The following is a 17,758-nucleotide window of genomic DNA, read 5'->3' as shown; positions in this document are numbered from 1 at the left end:
TTCAAGCTTGCATGCGCCAAGTATACAATCCATCGTGCTATATAAACCGAGCATCACACTTGCCAACCTATAGCATGGTGGTCTCACCGCCAGTCGACATGCCGTTCGCTGACTTCCAAACGAAGTGTGGTTGGCCGAAATGCTCGACAGGGATTCTCCAGAGCGATGCCGGCCCGAGCACGCGACTGCCGAACGTCCAGGTCCTTTGTCATTTTTGTGTCCAATGCGCCTCTGACTCTGGCACCGCGCCGACGCCACAGACAAACACGACAAGATGCGGTCGCAAGTACTGAGAGCCGGGCAGGCTGCCAACTGCAGAGTGAGTAATATAGATGTGCAATTGAGAAATCTCCAGGACTATGACTTTGTGTGCAACTATTGGTGCCACAGTCGGAGATGTCCAAAGATACGGTACAGAAGACTGACTTCAACAGCCTCACCTCCTCACCTTCCACCTCCCCACCCAGACACGTTGCCTCGCAACATCCACCTCCCTTCCAAACGCCCGCAACGTCAACCTCGCCTCGCGAACACCGCCGTACAAGAAGCTGCTCGGCCGTCTGTCGGAAGTCCGCCGCGTCCTCGGTTCCTCGCGCCAGCTCACGCTCGCCGAGAAGATCCTGTACTCGCATTTGGAGTCTCCTGAGGAGTCGCTGCTCAGCAACACGAACAATGGACGAGACATTCGCGGGCAAGCGAACTTGAAGCTCAAGCCGGACCGAGTGGCTATGCAGGATGCGAGTGCGCAGATGGCGCTGCTGCAGTTTATGAGTTGTGGTTTGCCGAGTACGGCGGTGCCTGCTAGTATTCACTGTGATCATCTTATCGTTGGTGAGACTGGAGCGCAGGCGGATTTGCCAAAATCGATTGCGAACAACTCGGAGATCTTCGATTTCTTGGAGAGTGCGGCGAAGAAGTATGGTATTGAGTTTTGGCCGCCTGGCGCTGGTATCATTCATCAGTCTGTCTTGGAGAACTACTCGGCCGTAAGTTCACGATTGGGAATGTGATGTGGAATCCATATGCTGACTACCTTCAGCCTGGACTCATGATGCTCGGTACAGACAGTCACTCCGTCAATGCTGGTGGACTTGGCGCCATCGTCATTGGTGTTGGTGGTGCTGATGCCGTTGACGCCCTTGTTGACGCACCTTGGGAACTGAAAGCACCAAAGATTTTGGGTGTGAAGCTCACAGGCGAATTGAGCGGATGGGCTTCTCCCAAGGACGTCATCTTGAACTTGGCTGGTCAGCTCACAGTTCGCGTAAGTGTCGTACAAAAAGACCGAACAGCTCCAGGCTAACAAATTCTAGGGAGGTACTGGTTACATTATCGAATACTTCGGAGAAGGCATCAAATCCTTGAGCGCAACTGGCATGGCCACCATTTGTAACATGGGGTTGGTGTTCCTCCTGCGTTGTGCGCTGAAGTCTTCGAATACTAACTTGGATATTCAGTGCTGAAGTTGGCGCTACGACTTCGCTGTTCCCCTTCTCGCAGGCTCACATTCCCTACCTTCAAGCAACAAATCGAGGACCGATCGCCGAGGCTGCACTGAAGATTGCTCAGTCCCCGATGGAGCGCAACCTTCTGCAAGCTGACCCTGCAGCCGCCTACGACAAGGTCATCGAGATCAACCTCTCCACACTTGAGCCCCACATCAACGGTCCCTTTACCCCTGATCTCTCTACCCCTCTGTCTAAGTTCAAGTCGGTTGTCGAAGAGAAGGGCTGGCCCCAGACCTTCGGTGCTGGTCTTATTGGCAGCTGCACAAACAGCTCGTACCAGGACATGCAGCGATCTGAGGACATTGTCAAGCAGGCGGCAGCTGCTGGCTTGAAGCCAAAGGCCAACTTCTTCATCACACCAGGCAGTGAACAGATCAGGGCGACTTTGGAGAGGGACGACACCATCAAGACCTTCGAGACTGCTGGCGGAACTGTCCTCGCCAATGCTTGTGGGTAAGTGAACATCATCATGTCTATTCGTGAAGGTATTCGCTAACATATCGTTGACCTTGTATCGGGCAGTGGACTAGGACCGATGAGGTCAAGAACGGCGAGTCAAACGCTATCTTCACATCCTACAACCGTAATTTCCCCGGTCGCAACGATGGAAACCGAGCAACCATGAACTTCCTTGCCTCGCCCGAACTCATCACCGCCCTGGCTTACTCCGGATCTACGACCTTCAACCCTATGACCGACTCCCTCAAGACCCCATCTGGCGAGGAGTTCAAGTTCCAGCCACCTAAGGGTGTTGATCTACCCTCCGCAGGTTTTGAGGATGGCAGGACTGAGTTCCTCCCGACTCCCGGCGTACCTGACCCCAGCGTCGAAGTCCAGGTCAGCCCTACGTCTTCACGGTTGGCTCTCCTCGACCCCTTCTCGCCGTTCCCCAACTCCGAGCTGAAGGGACTGAAGGTGCTCTACAAGGTCAAGGGCCAATGCACAACGGACACCATCTCTGCTGCTGGACCCTGGCTCAAGTACAAGGGCCACCTGCCCAACATCTCCGAGAACACCTTGATCGGTGCTGTTAACGCCGAGACTGACGAAGTGAACGTTGCCTACGACACAGACGGCTCCAAGACCTCGATCCCTGAGCTTGCCAAGCGCTGGAAGGAGCAGGGTACCGAGTGGCTTGTTGTTGCTGAACACAACTACGGTGAGGGTTCTGCTCGTGAGCACGCTGCTCTGCAGCCCCGCTACCTGGGTGGGCGTATCATCCTGACTAAGTCCTTCGCTCGTATTCACGAGACCAACCTGAAGAAGCAAGGTATGGTTCCTCTGACCTTCGTCAACGAGTCTGATTACGACTTGATGGACGCTTGCGATGAAGTCTCCACAAGAGGACTGCTGGAGACACTGCAGAACGGCGGCAAGGGCGAGATCGAGCTTATCGTCAAGAAGAAGGATGGAAAGGAGGTCGTTGTTAAGACCAAGCACACACTTACCAAGGACCAGAGCGCATTCGTGCTTGCCGGTAGCGCTCTGAACTTGCTCGCCGCACAGGCAGCGGAGTCTAGGGAAGAGATCACTCGTGTAAACGAGCTCTCCGACTAAGCTGTTTCGTTTTGTTTGTTCTTAGAGAAAAGCCCCCGGCGCAGGGCGTGTTTGTACATATGTGTAGCGATTACCAAGTTCGAATTTGATACATTGAATACCTCCAAGATCAGCTGTATATTTTCTGGCAGGCGCTGCTTCTTTATCCATTAAGAGACGTGACCATGCGCTAGCGTTGTTCTCTCCACCTCAACGCGCCAATGCGAACCTCCTTCCCTCATCAACAACACAACCCCGATGCTGTGCTACCGATTTCCTACACAACTCGATTGACTTCGACCTCAAAACGCCTCGACCTTTGGATCCAACTTCACAATGTCCGAGCCTGTGTTCACGACTTTGATATCTATGCAATTTTCGAAATTTCGCAGTCGAATCGCACACACATAGCACCACCATCGGCGACCCCTTTTTGGCTGATTTACCTCTGACGTTTCTTCGTTCTCCTTTTCACTTACCATGGCGCCCAAAAAGCCTGCTGTGACTTCCAAGGCTCTGCAAGCTTTACTCACACGCATCGGCTCTGCATTGTCAGGGACTAAAAGCACGCTTCTCCATCGTTTCCAGCACGATGTTCCAAGCTCTTATCACTTTCGTCCACAATCCACACGGAACGAATCACAGCCGGAACCATGGGGTCACAAGGTACGCGTCATGAGCATCGATATGGGCATCAGAAATCTGGCATTCTGCGACGCCGAAGTATCTTACCCAGCAGCTGAGCTTAAGTCCGAGCAAGACCTCAACGCTACCATGAACGTCCTGCGCTGGAAGAAACTCGACCTTGTGGAAGGCCAACGCTACCATGACTCCCACCAGCAGTCATTGGAAGACATCCAGGAGAATATTGGGGCTGCAGGGGATGATATCAGCCAATTCACTCCCTCCGTCCTTTCGAAGACCGCCTATCGTTTGATCACAGAAGAGGTCTTAAGTGTAAACCCGGATATCATACTCATCGAGAAACAACGCTGGCGCTCGGGCGGTGGCAGCGCGGTCCAACAATGGACTGTGCGAGTCAACACACTGGAAGCTATGCTTTGGGCTATCTTGGAGACGCTGAAAATGACGCGGCAGTCCCGCTACCAAACCGGAAAATTTGTTGCAAAGCAAGACTTTCACGTCCGCGCTGTTGATCCGAAGCGTGTTGGACAGTATTGGTTGGGCCAGCATGCTCGAGCTCTGGGAGAGCGGGACGAAGATGCTCTGGCTATCAACGTAGCTGGTCTCTCAAAAGGCGCCAAGGAGCCTGAAGACGCGGAAGAGGAGGAAACCGGGAAGATTGCAAAGAAGCCAAGTCGCGGCAAAGCAGAGAAGAGTGCGAAAATCGCAATACTCCGTTTGTGGCTGGCGGATGATACAATGTCTACGGTGCCATCTACGCCATCCTCGATGCCACACATCACATTCGGTATCGGGCCCGATGCAGCGTCGACTCGTCAAGCCCTACTTCCCAAAGTCAAGCGACGGAATAAGGGTTCTAAGGCAGCCACCAAGGATGCAGGACAAGTTGAGAACATCTCTGTAACAGAAATCAAGAAGCTTGACGATATTACGGACTGTTTTCTGCAAGCTGCGGCGTGGATCGCGTGGGAGTCGAACCGGTTGCAGCTCATGGCTCTGTCCAACGGTGGGAAGCTGGACCCTTCGAAACATCCATCGACGATAGATGAAGATCAGATTCTGAAGATGATCAAGGAAGTTGGGGAGGTTTGAGGTTTTTGGCCTTTTCGACAAGAGAAGTCACGGGGCCAAGATGCACAATAGAAGGACGGTCAAACTCGTTAATGTGTGGGACTACTCATTAGGCCAGGTTTCAACCAGCTTTCCATATGAATCGAACAGCAAACTGGTAACATCTCAGCTTGAATTATCCTCAGAACCACCTTCATCCCTCCAACCCACTGAACAACCCTTCTCCTCATCCACTCTCCTCCCTGTCTTCTCTCACTGCGCTCACCCCTCACAAATCAAATCAAAATCCGGAAACAGCGGATCAGGCCCAATATTCGTACTCGCAACACCCGTCTGAAAGTCCTGCACTTTCGCCGTCTGCTGCGCCTGATTACACTTCTCTGTCCACACGTCAGCATTCATCCATTTCATCCCCTTCCCCAATACTCCGCTTTAGAACATACCTTTCTGCTGGTCGCACATGGTGACCGTCAACTCCCCGCCACTATCCCTCCCTTTCGCTTTGCCTTTACCTCTCCCACCATTCCCCTGACTGTTCGCCATCGCCTGACACCCCTGAAACTGCTCGTCGCAGCTCCTCTGTGCGGCTGTCGCGAAGTTGGGGAAATTGTTCCCCTCGACTGCGAATGGGCGGTCGGGGATCCCGCTGTTCATTATGGACGAGGCGCGCACGCCGCCGAGGGCGGAGTCAAATGTCTGGAGATCCTTCATCTGCCGGTAGAATAGCGTGTTTCGAGGCACGAGCGACATGGCGAAGTCGGAGGATATTCTGGCGGGGGAGGGGGACGCTGTTGCGAGGGCGAGCTGGCAGAATAGCAGGAGGGACAGCGGTAGTGGGTACATGGCCGCGAACTGGTTGGCTGGTTGAGTTTGTGCGTCGTGGATTTGTTTGTCGCTGCGACGCGAAGGCGAGTTGCGCGGTTGTTAGGTCTTCGGGGCTGAGTATTGGCAACGGTCAGACAGCGGGCCGGCGTGAATATGTAACACCATGGCGATGGGAGCTTGCGGGACATCTTCTGTCACACATCTTCGGTTCGAGGGGTTTGCGATACGAGGTTGGGAAGCGAGGTGGTGGTGTTGCGACGGTACTGAAACGCGAGACCCCCCCTCGAATCTGGACTCGGGTAGAGAGAACGACGACAAGGTAAACCATAACGTTTGAAACGAATGACGTTATTAGAGTTTAAGCACCGAGGATGCAAAGGATGCTTGCCCAATAAATTATGCGTGATATGATGTTTAGATTGGGGATATGCTATTACAAAGCCGTACAGAAGACTGACAAGGAAATTGATTCGGTAAAGTGATGCGGTCGAAGGACCCTATTACATGGTTTCGTATACCTATAGTTGACATCTATGACCATCCAATTTTGAGTGCCGGAATGAAAATAGAAGCACGCCTGTAATGCACCGTTGCTACCCAGGGTATCCTATCGCAGAAGTATCGAGTCGTGGGCTGGGCTCGTTGTATATACGTCTTCGGGATCCCTGTAGAATCGTAGATCTCGCAAAGCTCAGAAGTAGTATCGTGGTCGTCGTGAACGCAGCAATGGCTGCCTGTGTACGTAGTTGGCTGGCCGATTAGAAGTTGGCTGCTGCGTTCGGACGTCCGCCGGGGTTGTGGTACTGCTCGAGGTTCGACTGGAAGGGCGAGGCGCCTGTGTTGGCGGGCTTGTCGCCGAGAGCAGCTCCAGTGCCAGCCATGAGGTCATCGTCATCCTCGGTGACTCGGCTCTGGCGCTTCTTCATGCGCCAGAAAACGAGGGCGAGGCCACCGAGAAGAAGAGCACCACCGACACCGCCGACGACACCGCCGATGACCTTCTTGTTGCTCTCGCTTAGGCCGCCACTGTCGCCGCCAGAACCAGCTTGTGCCTCAGGCGGGTCGGTCACGGTTGCTTGACCGGTTGTGGCAACGTGGGTGCTGGCGCCTGTCGAGGTGACCTCGGAAGCCTGGCCGTTGATGACAGTGCTGTAGACGGTGGTGTAGAGCTGGATAGAGGTAGAGACGAGGGGGGTGGTGCGGACGATGGCGGTAGTCCTGACGGAAGAGGACGCTGCTGCTGATGTGCGTGTTGCTGATCCAGCGGCTTGGGTTTCGCTGGAGGGGACCCGGCCGGTCGATGTGGGAGTGGCAGAGTTGCCGTTGTTGTTGTTGTTGTTGTTGTTGCTGCTGGTGGCAGGCGCCTGCGAGGTCTGGGCGGGTGCGTCTGATGTCGTAGCTGGCTCGTCGGAGGTGGCGGGGGCAGCAGAGGACGCAGGGGGTGCGCTCGACGCTGGGGCTGCAGACGATGCCGGTGGTGCGGATGATGTTGCTGCAGGTGCTGAAGACGCAGGCGTGCTGCCACCGGTGCCCGAGGCCTGTCGCTTCTCGTTGTAGTGCAGGTACTCGTTGATGCCGTCGATGTGCAGGCCCTCCAAGTTGAAGGCCGACGCCATCGCGACGAAGGCGAAGAGCGTCACGAACAGCCACGCCTGGCGCAACATGGTGGTGTCTGGGGAGTGGAACGAAGGTGTGCGGATCTGGTGGAAGCGGCGGAAGGGTGTGGATCTATTTACTGGCGGCTGACGCGTTTCACGGGCGGTGGTTTATGCTGGGATTAAAGGGGCCTAAGGGCGATGTGCGGGTGTCGAGTGTTGCAGCGGCGGTTTGCCAGACGGATAAACGAGGGCGTGAAGATGGAACAAAAGAGAGAAAAATGAGAATGCGTCGCACGACGAGTGATGGCGGATGAGCCGGTGCGGGAGATGACAGACACACTGTCGTATAGGGTGGATCAAGGCGTGACCCAGCAATGTTGGCGCTCAAAATAGCCCGCTGAGAGCTGCACGGGACCGCGCAGGCACAGCGCTCACCAAGGGTCTGACTGGCCTTCGGAAATAAACCGCACCAGACGCCCTGCATCCAGGAACGCGTTCCAGGCATTGCGCGCGAAAATTCTCCCCCCAACAACGAAGAGGCCCCTGGAACTGTTCACTGTGTGTGCACGCGAGCATAAACAAAACGCCAGACACGGCCATGTCTCAGCGTCTGCGACCGCTCCATCCACCGCTTCCAGCGTTTTCCCGCGTGACCAATCGTCCAAACTGCCAAATTTGCTAGCTCAGCCAATGTGAGCCTCGGAACGCGGCGAATTTCTGAACCAATCACGACCCTGCTATTCACTCAGCGCGGATCAGCCTTAGTCTGGCACCCTCTCCGGCCCATTTTGCGTCATAACGGCTGGGGTCGACCAATTTTCCAAGCCTCGTGCTGCAGAGCAGAGAACCTCCCAACTGTTCTCCACAGTTCTCATCGTACGAGGACACCGAGTAACCACCGCCAGCATGCACAACATGTTGACATCTGCCATGGCGACCGCTGCCGCCCACCACTTGACGACGCGTGAGGCTCTCAGTGGTATCTGGGGCTCTATCAGTCTCTGCGCCTGGATCTTCCTATTGGTGAGTCTGCCATATCTCCAGACCCATAGCTCGGTCCTTCTTGCAATGCCTTGTACAGCCATTGTCATACAGTGGAGTTTGTATGGCGCTGCTACCTGCAATCAGTGCAGTCGCTTAGGTTGTAGGTACCTGCAGCTATGCGTACCTTTGTACCACATGGGAGAGACATGGGCGGAGCTTGTCTCAAGCCTCACGCGACCGACGGTCGTGGCTGATGGCTAACAACACCAGGTCCCTCAGTTGATCGAAAACTACAAGTCTGGCTCCGCAGACGGCATCTCTCTCGTCTTCCTCGCTATCTGGTTCATCGGCGATGTCACAAACCTCGCAGGCGCCCTCTGGGCCGGCCTCGTGCCCACAGTCATTGCGCTGGCCATGTACTTCTGCGTCGCAGACCTGGTACGATAAGCCTCCAACAACCCCAAACACGCTCGTGGCCTCTATAGGCTGACTCCTCCAGATCCTCATAACCCAATGCGTATACTACAACACCATCAACGCCCGCCGCACCGCCCGCAAAACCTCCACGCAGTCCACAAACTCCGTCGAAGCGCCCCTCCTTGGCCGCCGCGACAGCTCCAACATCGGGCTCCCTGGGAGCCACAGGCGAGACAGCCAAGCCTCGCGCCGCCGCCGCGCATCCTCGCTGCCTACAATCCTCGACGTCGACGAGCAGCCGAGCGAGTGGATGAAGAACACGCTCAGCATCTTCGGCGTCCTGGCTGTCGGCGCTGCAGGCTGGGCAATCGCGTGGAAGAGCGGTGTTTGGGTGCCGCAGCCTACCAGCACCGATGACGCGGGGCCGATTGCGCTTGGGGCTGAGATCTTGGGGTACGCAAGCGCTATCTGCTATCTCGGCGCGCGCATTCCGCAGATCATTAAGAACCAGCGCGAGAGGTCGTGCGAGGGACTGAGCCTGCTCTTCTTTATATTGAGTTTGTTGGGCAACGCGACGTACGGCGCCGGTATCCTGTTCCACTCCACAGAAAAAGAGTACTTCCTCACCAACCTCCCCTGGCTGATCGGCTCGCTGGGCACCATGGTCGAGGACGCCATTATCTTTGTGCAGTTCCGCGCGTTTGGCAGCGGAGAGGCTTCCTCTGCGCTGGAGGCGTAATCGTGCTTATAAGGCTTTGTCTTCGATCTGGCGTTAGAAGGGTAACCAAAAAGAATGGGTTTGGCTTGATTTGATGTTAGGAGAGCAGATTGCTCCCTGAGAGATACCCGGTCAGGTGGACAACAAGGGTCGCTCGTACGTTTTGCTGTACATACGTCATACTTCACGTATCTAGTCACGAACGAATCTAGTCACGAATGAAGTATCTCGTCACGAATGAATCTAGTCACGAATGAATGTACATATGATCAAACGCAAGTGCATATAAGAGATTACAAGTATTACTGCATGTGACAAAAAGGTCTGACCGCTTGGGGATGGAAGAAGTCCTCAGAATGTGTTCACGTTTTCTATGGCAGACATATTCTATTAGATCCTTGTGTCTGCATGCCACCGCTGCATCTCTCGTAGCAGACTTCTGACATCTTCCGGACAGATGCACATATCTGTACCATCATGAACCCCGCCCCTAACGCCCCCAATGCATCTTTTCGTAACAGTCGTAGCGAGACGTGTCGCTGGAGGACCTAACCGATGATCACGGCGGCACTGGGAACCATACCAGTCTCCTTGAGCGTCAGACCGAAATCACTCCTATCGTACGTCTTCTTGGGGAAGTTGGTCGTAAATGTGTTGACCGTCGTGCCATCCTGCTCCAGCGCATGCGCAACCTCGAACAGCGTCGTCTCGACAGGGAATGTCTTCGTGACGCGCCCGCCAGCTGTCTGCAACGCCAGTCTCGCCTCGGTGTACGCGCTCGCGGGCTTGCTCGTCGTGGGGCCAGAGGACGTAGGGCCCGTCTCCTGCTTGAGCGGAGGAGGAGCCTGGCCAGCGCGCGCAGCTTTCTCCGCCTCGGCCTTCCTCTTGCGCTCCTGTTTGTCTGCCTCGAGTTTGGCCAGCACCTTGCGCTTTGCCTCCTGGTCTGCTAGCTTCTCTGCGCGCTTGGCCTGGGCTTCCTTGATGCGCTCTTTCTTCTGCAGCTCCTCCTTAATGTCTTGCGATTCCTTGGTGGACTTCATGCGAATCTGCTCGTTCCTCTTGCGATCCTCCTTGTCCTGCTCAGCCTGTGCGGTGCGCTTCGCCGCAAGCTTGGTCTTCAGCTCCTCGAGACGTGCCTTCTTCTCCTCCTCGGTGAGCGGCGCGATCTCTTCGGTTGATTCGGCGAAGTTCTCGTGCCCAGTCTTGCTGCCGTGGAATTCAGCTTGTGCAACAGAGCGGAACTTCTTGCCGCAGTCTTCGCAGACGAGCGATTTTGCTTCTTCGCCGGGCTGCAGCTCGGGTGGCTCTTCGGCGGCAGAGGCCTGCTCGGCTTTGATCTCGTCGAGAGCGCGGTCTTGGTTCTTCTCGATCCAATCAAGGGCGCCCTGGAGGTTGCCGCTGGCCTTGAGGGCGAGTGCAGCGCGCTCGGGATCGAAGCCCATGGCGACGAGCTGTTCTTGATCTGACATAGTGGACGTGGCGATGTGGTGTGAGCGTGGTGTTTGGAGCTTTACAGCAGGTTATAGAGTGTTTTCAAGCCTAGCGGAGCTTGTCAAACACTTCTAGTGGCTTGGTGAAATACTCGAGTTGATTAATGTGAGATGGTGTACGATAGTCGGAGCTCCTGTGGAGTGGAAGCTCAAGTAGTGGGGGGCCAGGGTCAACCGCGGGCGAATCTGTGGAGCATCTCGCACCTTCCACGGTAGATCTACTGATGAAGCGCGTGGCTGGATCACCATAGCACACGTTCCAATGTGTGCTAACTTCCACTTGCACGCCCTGAGGCCCGTACTCTGAGCTGCTATAGCACCAAACAAGCTGGAATGCCGCAGTTCCGGAGTGCGATGATGACGAGTCCGTGGTCTTAGACAGGGACTAAACACTGTGACGTCGGGGTTGCTCTGCCGCGATTCCAGATTCATCATCGGCAAGCGAGACAACAACCCTCCCCTTCACACCCTCTCTGCTACACACACCACCAGCACCACCAGCACCACGCTTGAACACTCTCAACCCCGCAAAGCACCCTGATTTGTCCCCGCAGATCTTACACGTGCTCCTCTCCTACCACACGCCTTTGTCGCATGCGCCGTACAACGTAACCGCGGATCTCCTACAGCCACGATTACCAATCCCACCCGCCGCCTTCCCCTCGCACCGCCGCCATGTCTGTCGAGCTCGACCCCGTAGAGCTTGGTTTCAAGCGTGAGCATTGAACGCACATGTTCGCGGATACGAATACTGAGTGTGGCAGGTCCCTTCCAGCAAGAGGTGTCGCAGACCCTCCGTCTCAAGAACCCTCACTCCGACCCAGTCGCTTTCAAGGTGAGCAAGCTCCGACGCGCTGCCGCAACACACAGAAAGCAACCACGAATTCAGATGCTAACAGAGCGTAGGTTAAAACTACCGCTCCCAAGCAGTACGAATCATCCACCTATCGATCAATATCCGCCGACTAACAAAGGGCCTTCTAGATACTGCGTGCGACCAAACAGTGGACGCATTGAGCCTGGGCGAGATGTTGAAGTTCAGAGTACGACCACCATGCAATGTGCTAATTCGCGCAGCTCAAGTGCAATACACTGACACGTGCGCATAGTCCTCCTGCAGGCGATGAAGGAAGACCCAGCACCAGATGCCAAGTGCCGCGACAAGTTCCTCGTCCAGTCTGTCCTTGTTACCGCTGACAAGGAGTTTACTAACGTTGGATCTCTGGTATGCTCCCTTGATCGGCTCACGCAACCCACGCTAACAAAGTACTCAGTGGGCACACATCGAACAGACCGCGAAGTCGTCCATTCAAGAGAAGAAGATTAGAGTTCTCTTCCTTCCCGCCGATGCCGATTCCTCCACACCTGCAAGGACCAACGGTGTCAGCCGCGACTCGATGCTCTCATCGCCTCAGTCAGAAGCTGCCGTCACCCCCCTGCGTCGCCCCACAGAGCAAGCTCAGGGTCCTGTTTCCCATTTAGAAGACCGCCCGGCCGGCAGCAAGAACCTCGGAGAGATCGAGCGCGAGACCTACAACCCCGCTTCTTCCGGCTCTAGTGCTGCTGCTGGCATTCAGCAGACCGTAGCCGCAGCTGCAGCGAGCGTATCGAATGCTATTCCCACATCGCAGGCCGAGCTCCAGGCTCAGCTCGATGCGGCCAAGCAGCAGATTGCACGGTTGACACAGCAGGCTGATGCCGGTCTTCGCCAGCGAAAGCCCGAGTCCACACGCGACGCAAAGAACCAGCTTGCGACCGCCACCCAACAACAGACAGCCCCTGCAGGTGGCGTCTCCGTCCAGATCACAGCACTTCTGTGTCTGGTGAGCTTCCTCATCGCCTACTTCTTGTTCTAAGCGTTTCTGCAATACCCGGAGTGGAACACAAAAGCCATGCCCCTTGCGCCAATGATGACCCGGGATCTTTGACGAAGTATAGATTGTGGGGAATCAGATGACGTATGCACGAGCATAATGAGCGTTCAGGCGACGTAGACAAGCAATGCATGGATGGTTCGACGGTTTCTCTATTTCTTGTGTTTGATTTCTGCTACACTGGAGGACTTTGGGATTTAATTGAGTACGGTTAGGGGCGGCATGGGCAAAGCGTGTGTCGAGTGCTGTCGCACGAGGGGGTTCGATGTATCAACACCTACAGAATCGTGATTCGCTTAATTCTGCCATATCTACATGTGCCACATGCAAATATTAGTCAAAAGTGACTAATGCTCGCCGCAGCCATGGCCGGCCAAAGACCCTTGAAGCTTCAGAGGCAACGTGAAGATACAATTGGCAACCGACGGGAAGCAGGCCGAGTGTCTTCAGCAGCATTTGAGAGCATGTTCGTGAGCGTTGGTCAACTTTGATGTGCTCGCGTGGTGAGCATCCACCAATGGCAGCGCACATGAATGCTCAGATGCATCCGGAGTCACTCTCGCACCGCGAGCATTCCTCGGAAAGTCTCCCCCGCGCGCGTCATCGGCATTCCTCCCCTGGCTTGAGCGATAACGGGCTCCACTAGAATCGCTAGATGGCCTCTGCGGCTCTGGGACGCGTTCTGAACGTGGGCTAGTGGGGCATGCCCGTCTGCTCGCCGCTTGCCGTCGCCGGAGGCAAGTTCACTGTGAAGTGACTCAAACCTTAGATTGCTCGGCATTGAAAAACCATCGACGTCCTTTGACTGACGTCCTTTCTATCTCTCAACCTTCCCCCTCATACAGTCAATATGTGTGGTATTTTCGCGTGCTACAGGTATGTGGATGCCCTACAATGTCTATGATTGCCCCTCGAAAACTTTCTTGCTACTGTTGAACAAAGACTGATTTGCGCGCAGGCATCCCGATGTGCAAAAATTCAAGCCGACTGCCCTGAAATTGGGCAAGCAGTATGTGTTCTTCACTCACAATGTGGTGGTGAGCTCAACTGACTGACCTTGAATAGAATCCGACATCGGGGCCCGGATTGGAGTGAGCAACAGAAACATGAAATGCGCCGGCGAACACGATAGCTGACACTCTTCAGGTGGCAACCACATCGCCAACGACACAAGTAAGCGCGCTGAAAGTCTTGAGCCAGGAACTGGATGCTAATTGGTTGCAGTCCTCGTCCACGAGCGTCTCTCCATTGTCGGTGTTGGTATGCGGTCACACAACAACTTTTCAGTACTCGGGTAAATACTTACACTGAGCAGACTCTGGCGCCCAGCCGCTCGTCAACAAGGAGGGAACCGTCTCTCTGGCCGTCAACGGCGAGATCTACAACCACCGCATCCTCCGCAAGGGCCTCAAGCACCCCTACGAATTCAAGACACACTCGGATTGCGAGGTCATCATCCCTCTGTACCTCGAGCATGGCATCGATGCGCCCCGACACCTCGATGGCATGTTCTCGTGGGTTCTTCATGACAAGGAGAACGACCGACTCATCGCTGCCCGTGACCCCATCGGTGTCACCACATTCTACATGGGCAGGTCGAGCGAGACACCCAACGCCGTCTACTTCGCTTCTGAGCTGAAGTGCCTACACCCCGTCTGCGACGACATCCAGGCTTTCCCTCCTGGCCATGTCTACGACTCGAAAACCGACAAGCTCACCCGATACTACGACCCCAAGTGGCTCGTTGAGCCCTCCAACATCCCCACTAACCCTCTCGACTTGAAGGAGCTGAGGACAGCGTTGGAGCGATCAGTGCGCAAGCGCATGATGGCCGAGGTGCCCTTCGGTGTGCTTCTCTCTGGTGGTCTTGACTCGAGTTTGGTTGCATCGATCGCACAGCGTGAGACGCAGCGCTTGAACGAGGAGACAAGAAAGCGCGCCGCTGAACACAAGGCCAACGCCAACGGCACAACGCCAGACCCCAGCGAACTTGTTGGTATCGACGACAACGACCAGCTCCAGACAGATCTGATTCTGGGTCAACTCAACTCCTTCTCCATCGGTCTCCCCAACGCACCCGATGCAATTGCTGCACGAGAAGTTGCTGACTTCCTCGGCACAAAGCACCACACATTTACTTTCACCATCGAGGAAGGTCTCGATGCCCTTTCAGACGTCATCTTCCACCTTGAGACCTTCGATGTAACCACCATCCGCGCCTCAACGCCCATGTTCTTGCTCTCGCGCAAGATCAAGGCTATGGGTATCAAGATGGTCCTCTCTGGTGAGGGCTCAGACGAGATCTTTGGCGGCTACCTCTACTTCCACAACGCGCCCGACAAGGCCGCCTTCCACGAGGAGTGCGTCCGCCGCGTCAAGAACCTGCACTTGGCCGACTGCCTGCGCGCCAACAAGTCCACATCCGCCTGGGGCGTTGAGGCCCGTGTCCCCTTCCTGGACAGACAGTTCCTCAACACCGCCATGAACATCGACCCGGCCGAGAAGATGATCACAAAAGACCGCATCGAGAAGTACATCCTGCGCAAGGCGTTCGACACCTCCAACGAGCCCGACACACCCGCCTACCTCCCCCATAAGATTCTGTACCGCCAGAAGGAGCAGTTCTCCGACGGTGTGGGATACGGATGGATCGATGCGCTCAAGGACAATGCTGAGCTGCACGTTACTGATGAGCAGATGAAGAACCCCAAGCCTGAGTGGGGCAACGACATTCCTGACACAAAGGAGGCGTACTGGTACCGCTGCATGTTCGACGAGCACTTCCCTCCCAGCTGTGCGAGCACCGTCATGCGCTGGACACCGACATGGAGCAAGCAGACAGATCCCTCTGGACGGTAAGCCCGATCTTCAGCATTCCATCTCGCGATCCTTTGCTAATTCGTCACAGTGCCATTGGTGTCCACGAGCAGAAGTACAAGAACGCCGAGTGAGCGTGTACGAGCCACGAGGCATATACCTAGCCCCCGCTTCCTTCGACTTCGTTTCGGGTTTCTTGGTTCCGGAGGTCTTTGGCGCTCATAGATCGCTTAGACACGTTTCTCGTGTAGAAGGCGAAGGTGGTATGGTTCCATATAGAATGAAGTGCTACGATTAGACAACGACAGATATGCACATTAGACGTTGTTGCCTACTCGCCATATTTTCCGAAATACCCTGACGCCTGTTGATGCTGTTTTGCTAGCTCAATCGTATTCATCATATCCTCCTTCATACCTCCCCATCTCCCTCTGCGTACTACACCATTCCTCGCTCGCAAGCCCCCTCTCCTTCCTCCTGACCAGCGCCTCCGCGTCCTTACACCAGTCGCACGCAAAATCGCACAGCGGAACCCCCTCATCGCCAAAGTACTTCGCGATGATCTTGTGACGGCACCTATTGGTCGCCTCACAGTAGTCCACAAGCGCTTGCAAGCTCTTCGCCCTATTCAGCACTTGCTGCTGTTGCGCCGCCCTCCCATCGCCCTTCATCAGCTGCCGCGCCTGGTCCCTTGCCATGAGCGTCGCTGCGCGATCGCGGTCTTCACGCCCGTAGTACAGGATGCACACGCTGGCTTTCCCGTCCCGGCCTGCGCGCCCGGCTTCCTGGTAGAAGCCCTCGAAGGATTTGGGGATCTGCCAGTGCACGACAAAGCGGACGTTTTCTTTGTCGATACCCATGCCGAACGCTGTGGTAGCGACGACGACATCGTAGCCTTCTTTGTTAGCGACCCAGCCGGAGAGAGTATTGGTGCGCTCGGTGTGGGGGAGACCAGCGTGGTAGGGTTTTGCGCCAATGCCGTCGCTGCGGAGGCGGGCGGCGAGGGACTCGCAGTCTTTGCGGAAGAGTGTGTATATGATGCCAGATACGTTGTCGGTGCGCTGTTGCTGGGAGGCTAGTTGAGTGGCTCGCTCTGAGTTGGCGCGGCGAGCGTGGATGTTCTTGAGCCAGGAGAGGAAGTTGGAGTAGTGGTCGTCCTCGTCACACTTGAAGCGGACTTCGTAGTGCAGGTTTGGGCGGCTTGTCGTCATGCGGAAGACGCGCAGTTTGAGAGGGTCAAGGGCCATGGTTTTGATGATATCGTCGCGCACGCGAGAGGTTGCTGTAGCTGTGAGACATATGATTGGGACGTCGGGGAATTCTGTCTTGAAGAAGGAGAGCTGTTGGAAAGAAGGTCGGAAGTCGTGGCCCCATTCGCTGACACAATGAGCTTCGTCAACTGCTATACGTGCGAGCTCTTTTTGCGAATGAATGACGCGGAGAATCTTGCGGAAGTGGTCTGTTGCGCAGTACTCCGGAGTTACATAGAGAAGTCTAGTCAAAGGATGACCACATTGGAGGTCTGCCAGTATGCGTTCACGGTCGTGTCGTTGAGTTGTGCTGTTGATCGTCTCGACTTTGATGTTTGAGCTGCGCATAGATGCGACTTGATTGTTCTGATCAATGTTAATTTCAGGTCACATCATCAAGTGTGACAACGTACCATGAGCGCCAGTAGCGGAGAAACGACAATGGTAACTAGACTGTCAGCAGTTGGCCAGCCCATGTTAATGATATTACATACTGCCGAGATCAACAATAGCCGGTAGTTGATAGCACAGACTCTTGCCGAATGATGTGGCTGCCTGCAAGAAGACATCTTCACCCTCTAGAGTGGCCGTAATGACTTCGCGTTGTAGAGGCCTTGGTAAGATCAGAATGAGTGCTTAAGAGTGTACAGCTCTCGCATACCGGAAACATGGCTTTTTGAATACTCTCTTCAATGTGAAGTCGACGTTCGTGTATGGTCTCTTCCTCTTTCCAGGCATCTTCAGATATCGGCTCGATGCGCTCGGCTTTTTGACCGATCCAACAACTTTTGATGCTATCGCTCAACGAGAGTGGTTGGGAACAATCGTTCAGATGTCCGTACAATCATCGTTGTTTACAGGACTTCTTTGAGGCGGAAGTTGCTGTGTGGTGCAAGAGCAATAGACGCGTCGCGGCGATAAGCGCGAATCCTCAGCGCGCTGTCACCTGGTTTACCCCAACCAATCAAATTTTCCGCACCGAGTTCTTCGCCAACTCTCCACTACGACGCACAAAGAGACGAGCT

The 17,758-nt window shown here is 55.1% G+C and overlaps 9 protein-coding genes across 9 annotated transcripts; 5 read left to right on the top strand and 4 right to left on the bottom strand.

Annotated features, from left to right (window-relative positions):
- Positions 1–274: 274 nt before the first annotated feature.
- BU25DRAFT_397259 (mitochondrial aconitate hydratase-like protein) lies at positions 275–3,020 on the top strand (the record flags this gene model as incomplete). Its single annotated transcript, XM_033704864.1, has 6 exons — positions 275–334; positions 435–986; positions 1,040–1,264; positions 1,314–1,399; positions 1,458–1,961; positions 2,015–3,020. Coding segments are annotated over 6 exons (2,433 nt in total), but the record flags the coding sequence as incomplete, so codon positions are not given.
- Positions 3,021–3,297: 277 nt separating this feature from the next.
- BU25DRAFT_118790 (ribonuclease H-like protein) lies at positions 3,298–5,190 on the top strand. The gene has a single exon (XM_033700419.1). It carries the CDS (start codon positions 3,525–3,527, stop codon positions 4,779–4,781), a length of 1,257 nt encoding a protein of 418 aa, XP_033559498.1. The 5' UTR covers positions 3,298–3,524; the 3' UTR covers positions 4,782–5,190.
- On the bottom strand, positions 5,022–5,603 carry BU25DRAFT_423387 (uncharacterized protein; the record flags this gene model as incomplete). The annotated part of the gene is made up of 2 exons (XM_033708212.1): positions 5,022–5,140; positions 5,204–5,603. 2 exons carry the CDS (start codon positions 5,601–5,603, stop codon positions 5,022–5,024), a joined length of 519 nt encoding a protein of 172 aa, XP_033559497.1.
- A 522-nt stretch (positions 5,604–6,125) lies between these two features.
- BU25DRAFT_118796 (uncharacterized protein) lies at positions 6,126–7,408 on the bottom strand. The gene has a single exon (XM_033700420.1). The coding sequence runs from the start codon at positions 7,247–7,249 to the stop codon at positions 6,344–6,346; it is 906 nt and encodes a 301-aa protein (XP_033559496.1). The 5' UTR covers positions 7,250–7,408; the 3' UTR covers positions 6,126–6,343.
- A 285-nt stretch (positions 7,409–7,693) lies between these two features.
- On the top strand, positions 7,694–9,586 carry BU25DRAFT_412744 (vacuolar membrane PQ loop repeat protein). Its single transcript, XM_033706866.1, has 3 exons — positions 7,694–8,206; positions 8,438–8,605; positions 8,667–9,586. The coding sequence occupies exons 1-3, from the start codon at positions 8,090–8,092 to the stop codon at positions 9,321–9,323; spliced, it is 942 nt and encodes a 313-aa protein (XP_033559495.1). The 5' UTR covers positions 7,694–8,089; the 3' UTR covers positions 9,324–9,586.
- A 2-nt stretch (positions 9,587–9,588) lies between these two features.
- Positions 9,589–11,149, bottom strand: BU25DRAFT_412743 (uncharacterized protein). The gene has a single exon (XM_033706865.1). It carries the CDS (start codon positions 10,769–10,771, stop codon positions 9,851–9,853), a length of 921 nt encoding a protein of 306 aa, XP_033559494.1. The 5' UTR covers positions 10,772–11,149; the 3' UTR covers positions 9,589–9,850.
- A 122-nt stretch (positions 11,150–11,271) lies between these two features.
- Positions 11,272–12,972, top strand: BU25DRAFT_412742 (MSP domain-containing protein). Its single transcript, XM_033706864.1, has 6 exons — positions 11,272–11,507; positions 11,557–11,627; positions 11,699–11,721; positions 11,777–11,835; positions 11,902–12,017; positions 12,067–12,972. Exons 1-6 carry the CDS (start codon positions 11,468–11,470, stop codon positions 12,646–12,648), a joined length of 891 nt encoding a protein of 296 aa, XP_033559493.1. The 5' UTR covers positions 11,272–11,467; the 3' UTR covers positions 12,649–12,972.
- A 164-nt stretch (positions 12,973–13,136) lies between these two features.
- On the top strand, positions 13,137–15,870 carry BU25DRAFT_372336 (glutamine-hydrolyzing asparagine synthase). The gene is made up of 7 exons (XM_033704009.1): positions 13,137–13,542; positions 13,625–13,675; positions 13,732–13,757; positions 13,813–13,839; positions 13,891–13,926; positions 13,982–15,521; positions 15,575–15,870. The coding sequence occupies exons 1-7, from the start codon at positions 13,517–13,519 to the stop codon at positions 15,615–15,617; spliced, it is 1,749 nt and encodes a 582-aa protein (XP_033559492.1). The 5' UTR covers positions 13,137–13,516; the 3' UTR covers positions 15,618–15,870.
- BU25DRAFT_118669 (ATP-dependent DNA helicase) lies at positions 15,698–17,620 on the bottom strand. Its single transcript, XM_033700418.1, has 4 exons — positions 17,395–17,620; positions 17,228–17,346; positions 17,147–17,181; positions 15,698–17,099 (listed from the first exon to the last, which is right to left on the bottom strand). Exons 1-4 carry the CDS (start codon positions 17,469–17,471, stop codon positions 15,870–15,872), a joined length of 1,461 nt encoding a protein of 486 aa, XP_033559491.1. The 5' UTR covers positions 17,472–17,620; the 3' UTR covers positions 15,698–15,869.
- Positions 17,621–17,758: the final 138 nt, after the last annotated feature.

Source organism: Macroventuria anomochaeta (assembly GCF_010093625.1).
Source record: "Macroventuria anomochaeta strain CBS 525.71 unplaced genomic scaffold BU25scaffold_26, whole genome shotgun sequence".
Taxonomy (NCBI): Eukaryota; Fungi; Ascomycota; class Dothideomycetes; order Pleosporales; family Didymellaceae; genus Macroventuria; species Macroventuria anomochaeta.
This window is presented reverse-complemented; position numbering and strand designations above follow the sequence as displayed.

Bases quoted from the DNA above. Each gene is read 5' to 3' on its own strand.
- BU25DRAFT_412744 (XM_033706866.1), top strand. From the start codon at position 8,090: ATGCACAACATGTTGACATCTGCCATGGCGACCGCTGCCGCCCACCAC. The intron at 8,207-8,437 runs GTGAGTCTGCCA...TAACAACACCAG, and splicing joins GCGCCTGGATCTTCCTATTG to GTCCCTCAGTTGATCGAAAA. The intron at 8,606-8,666 runs GTACGATAAGCC...TGACTCCTCCAG, and splicing joins ACTTCTGCGTCGCAGACCTG to ATCCTCATAACCCAATGCGT.
- BU25DRAFT_118790 (XM_033700419.1), top strand. From the start codon at position 3,525: ATGGCGCCCAAAAAGCCTGCTGTGACTTCCAAGGCTCTGCAAGCTTTA.
- BU25DRAFT_118796 (XM_033700420.1), bottom strand. From the start codon at position 7,249: ATGTTGCGCCAGGCGTGGCTGTTCGTGACGCTCTTCGCCTTCGTCGCG.
- BU25DRAFT_118669 (XM_033700418.1), bottom strand. From the start codon at position 17,471: ATGCCTGGAAAGAGGAAGAGACCATACACGAACGTCGACTTCACATTG. The intron at 17,347-17,394 runs GTATGCGAGAGC...GATCTTACCAAG, and splicing joins TTCAAAAAGCCATGTTTCCG to GCCTCTACAACGCGAAGTCA. The intron at 17,182-17,227 runs GTATGTAATATC...CTGACAGTCTAG, and splicing joins GGCTATTGTTGATCTCGGCA to TTACCATTGTCGTTTCTCCG.
- BU25DRAFT_412743 (XM_033706865.1), bottom strand. From the start codon at position 10,771: ATGTCAGATCAAGAACAGCTCGTCGCCATGGGCTTCGATCCCGAGCGC.
- BU25DRAFT_372336 (XM_033704009.1), top strand. From the start codon at position 13,517: ATGTGTGGTATTTTCGCGTGCTACAG. The intron at 13,840-13,890 runs GTAAGCGCGCTG...AATTGGTTGCAG, and splicing joins CCACATCGCCAACGACACAA to TCCTCGTCCACGAGCGTCTC. The intron at 15,522-15,574 runs GTAAGCCCGATC...AATTCGTCACAG, and splicing joins CAGACAGATCCCTCTGGACG to TGCCATTGGTGTCCACGAGC.
- BU25DRAFT_412742 (XM_033706864.1), top strand. From the start codon at position 11,468: ATGTCTGTCGAGCTCGACCCCGTAGAGCTTGGTTTCAAGC. The intron at 11,628-11,698 runs GTGAGCAAGCTC...AACAGAGCGTAG, and splicing joins CCGACCCAGTCGCTTTCAAG to GTTAAAACTACCGCTCCCAA. The intron at 11,836-11,901 runs GTACGACCACCA...ACGTGCGCATAG, and splicing joins GCGAGATGTTGAAGTTCAGA to TCCTCCTGCAGGCGATGAAG.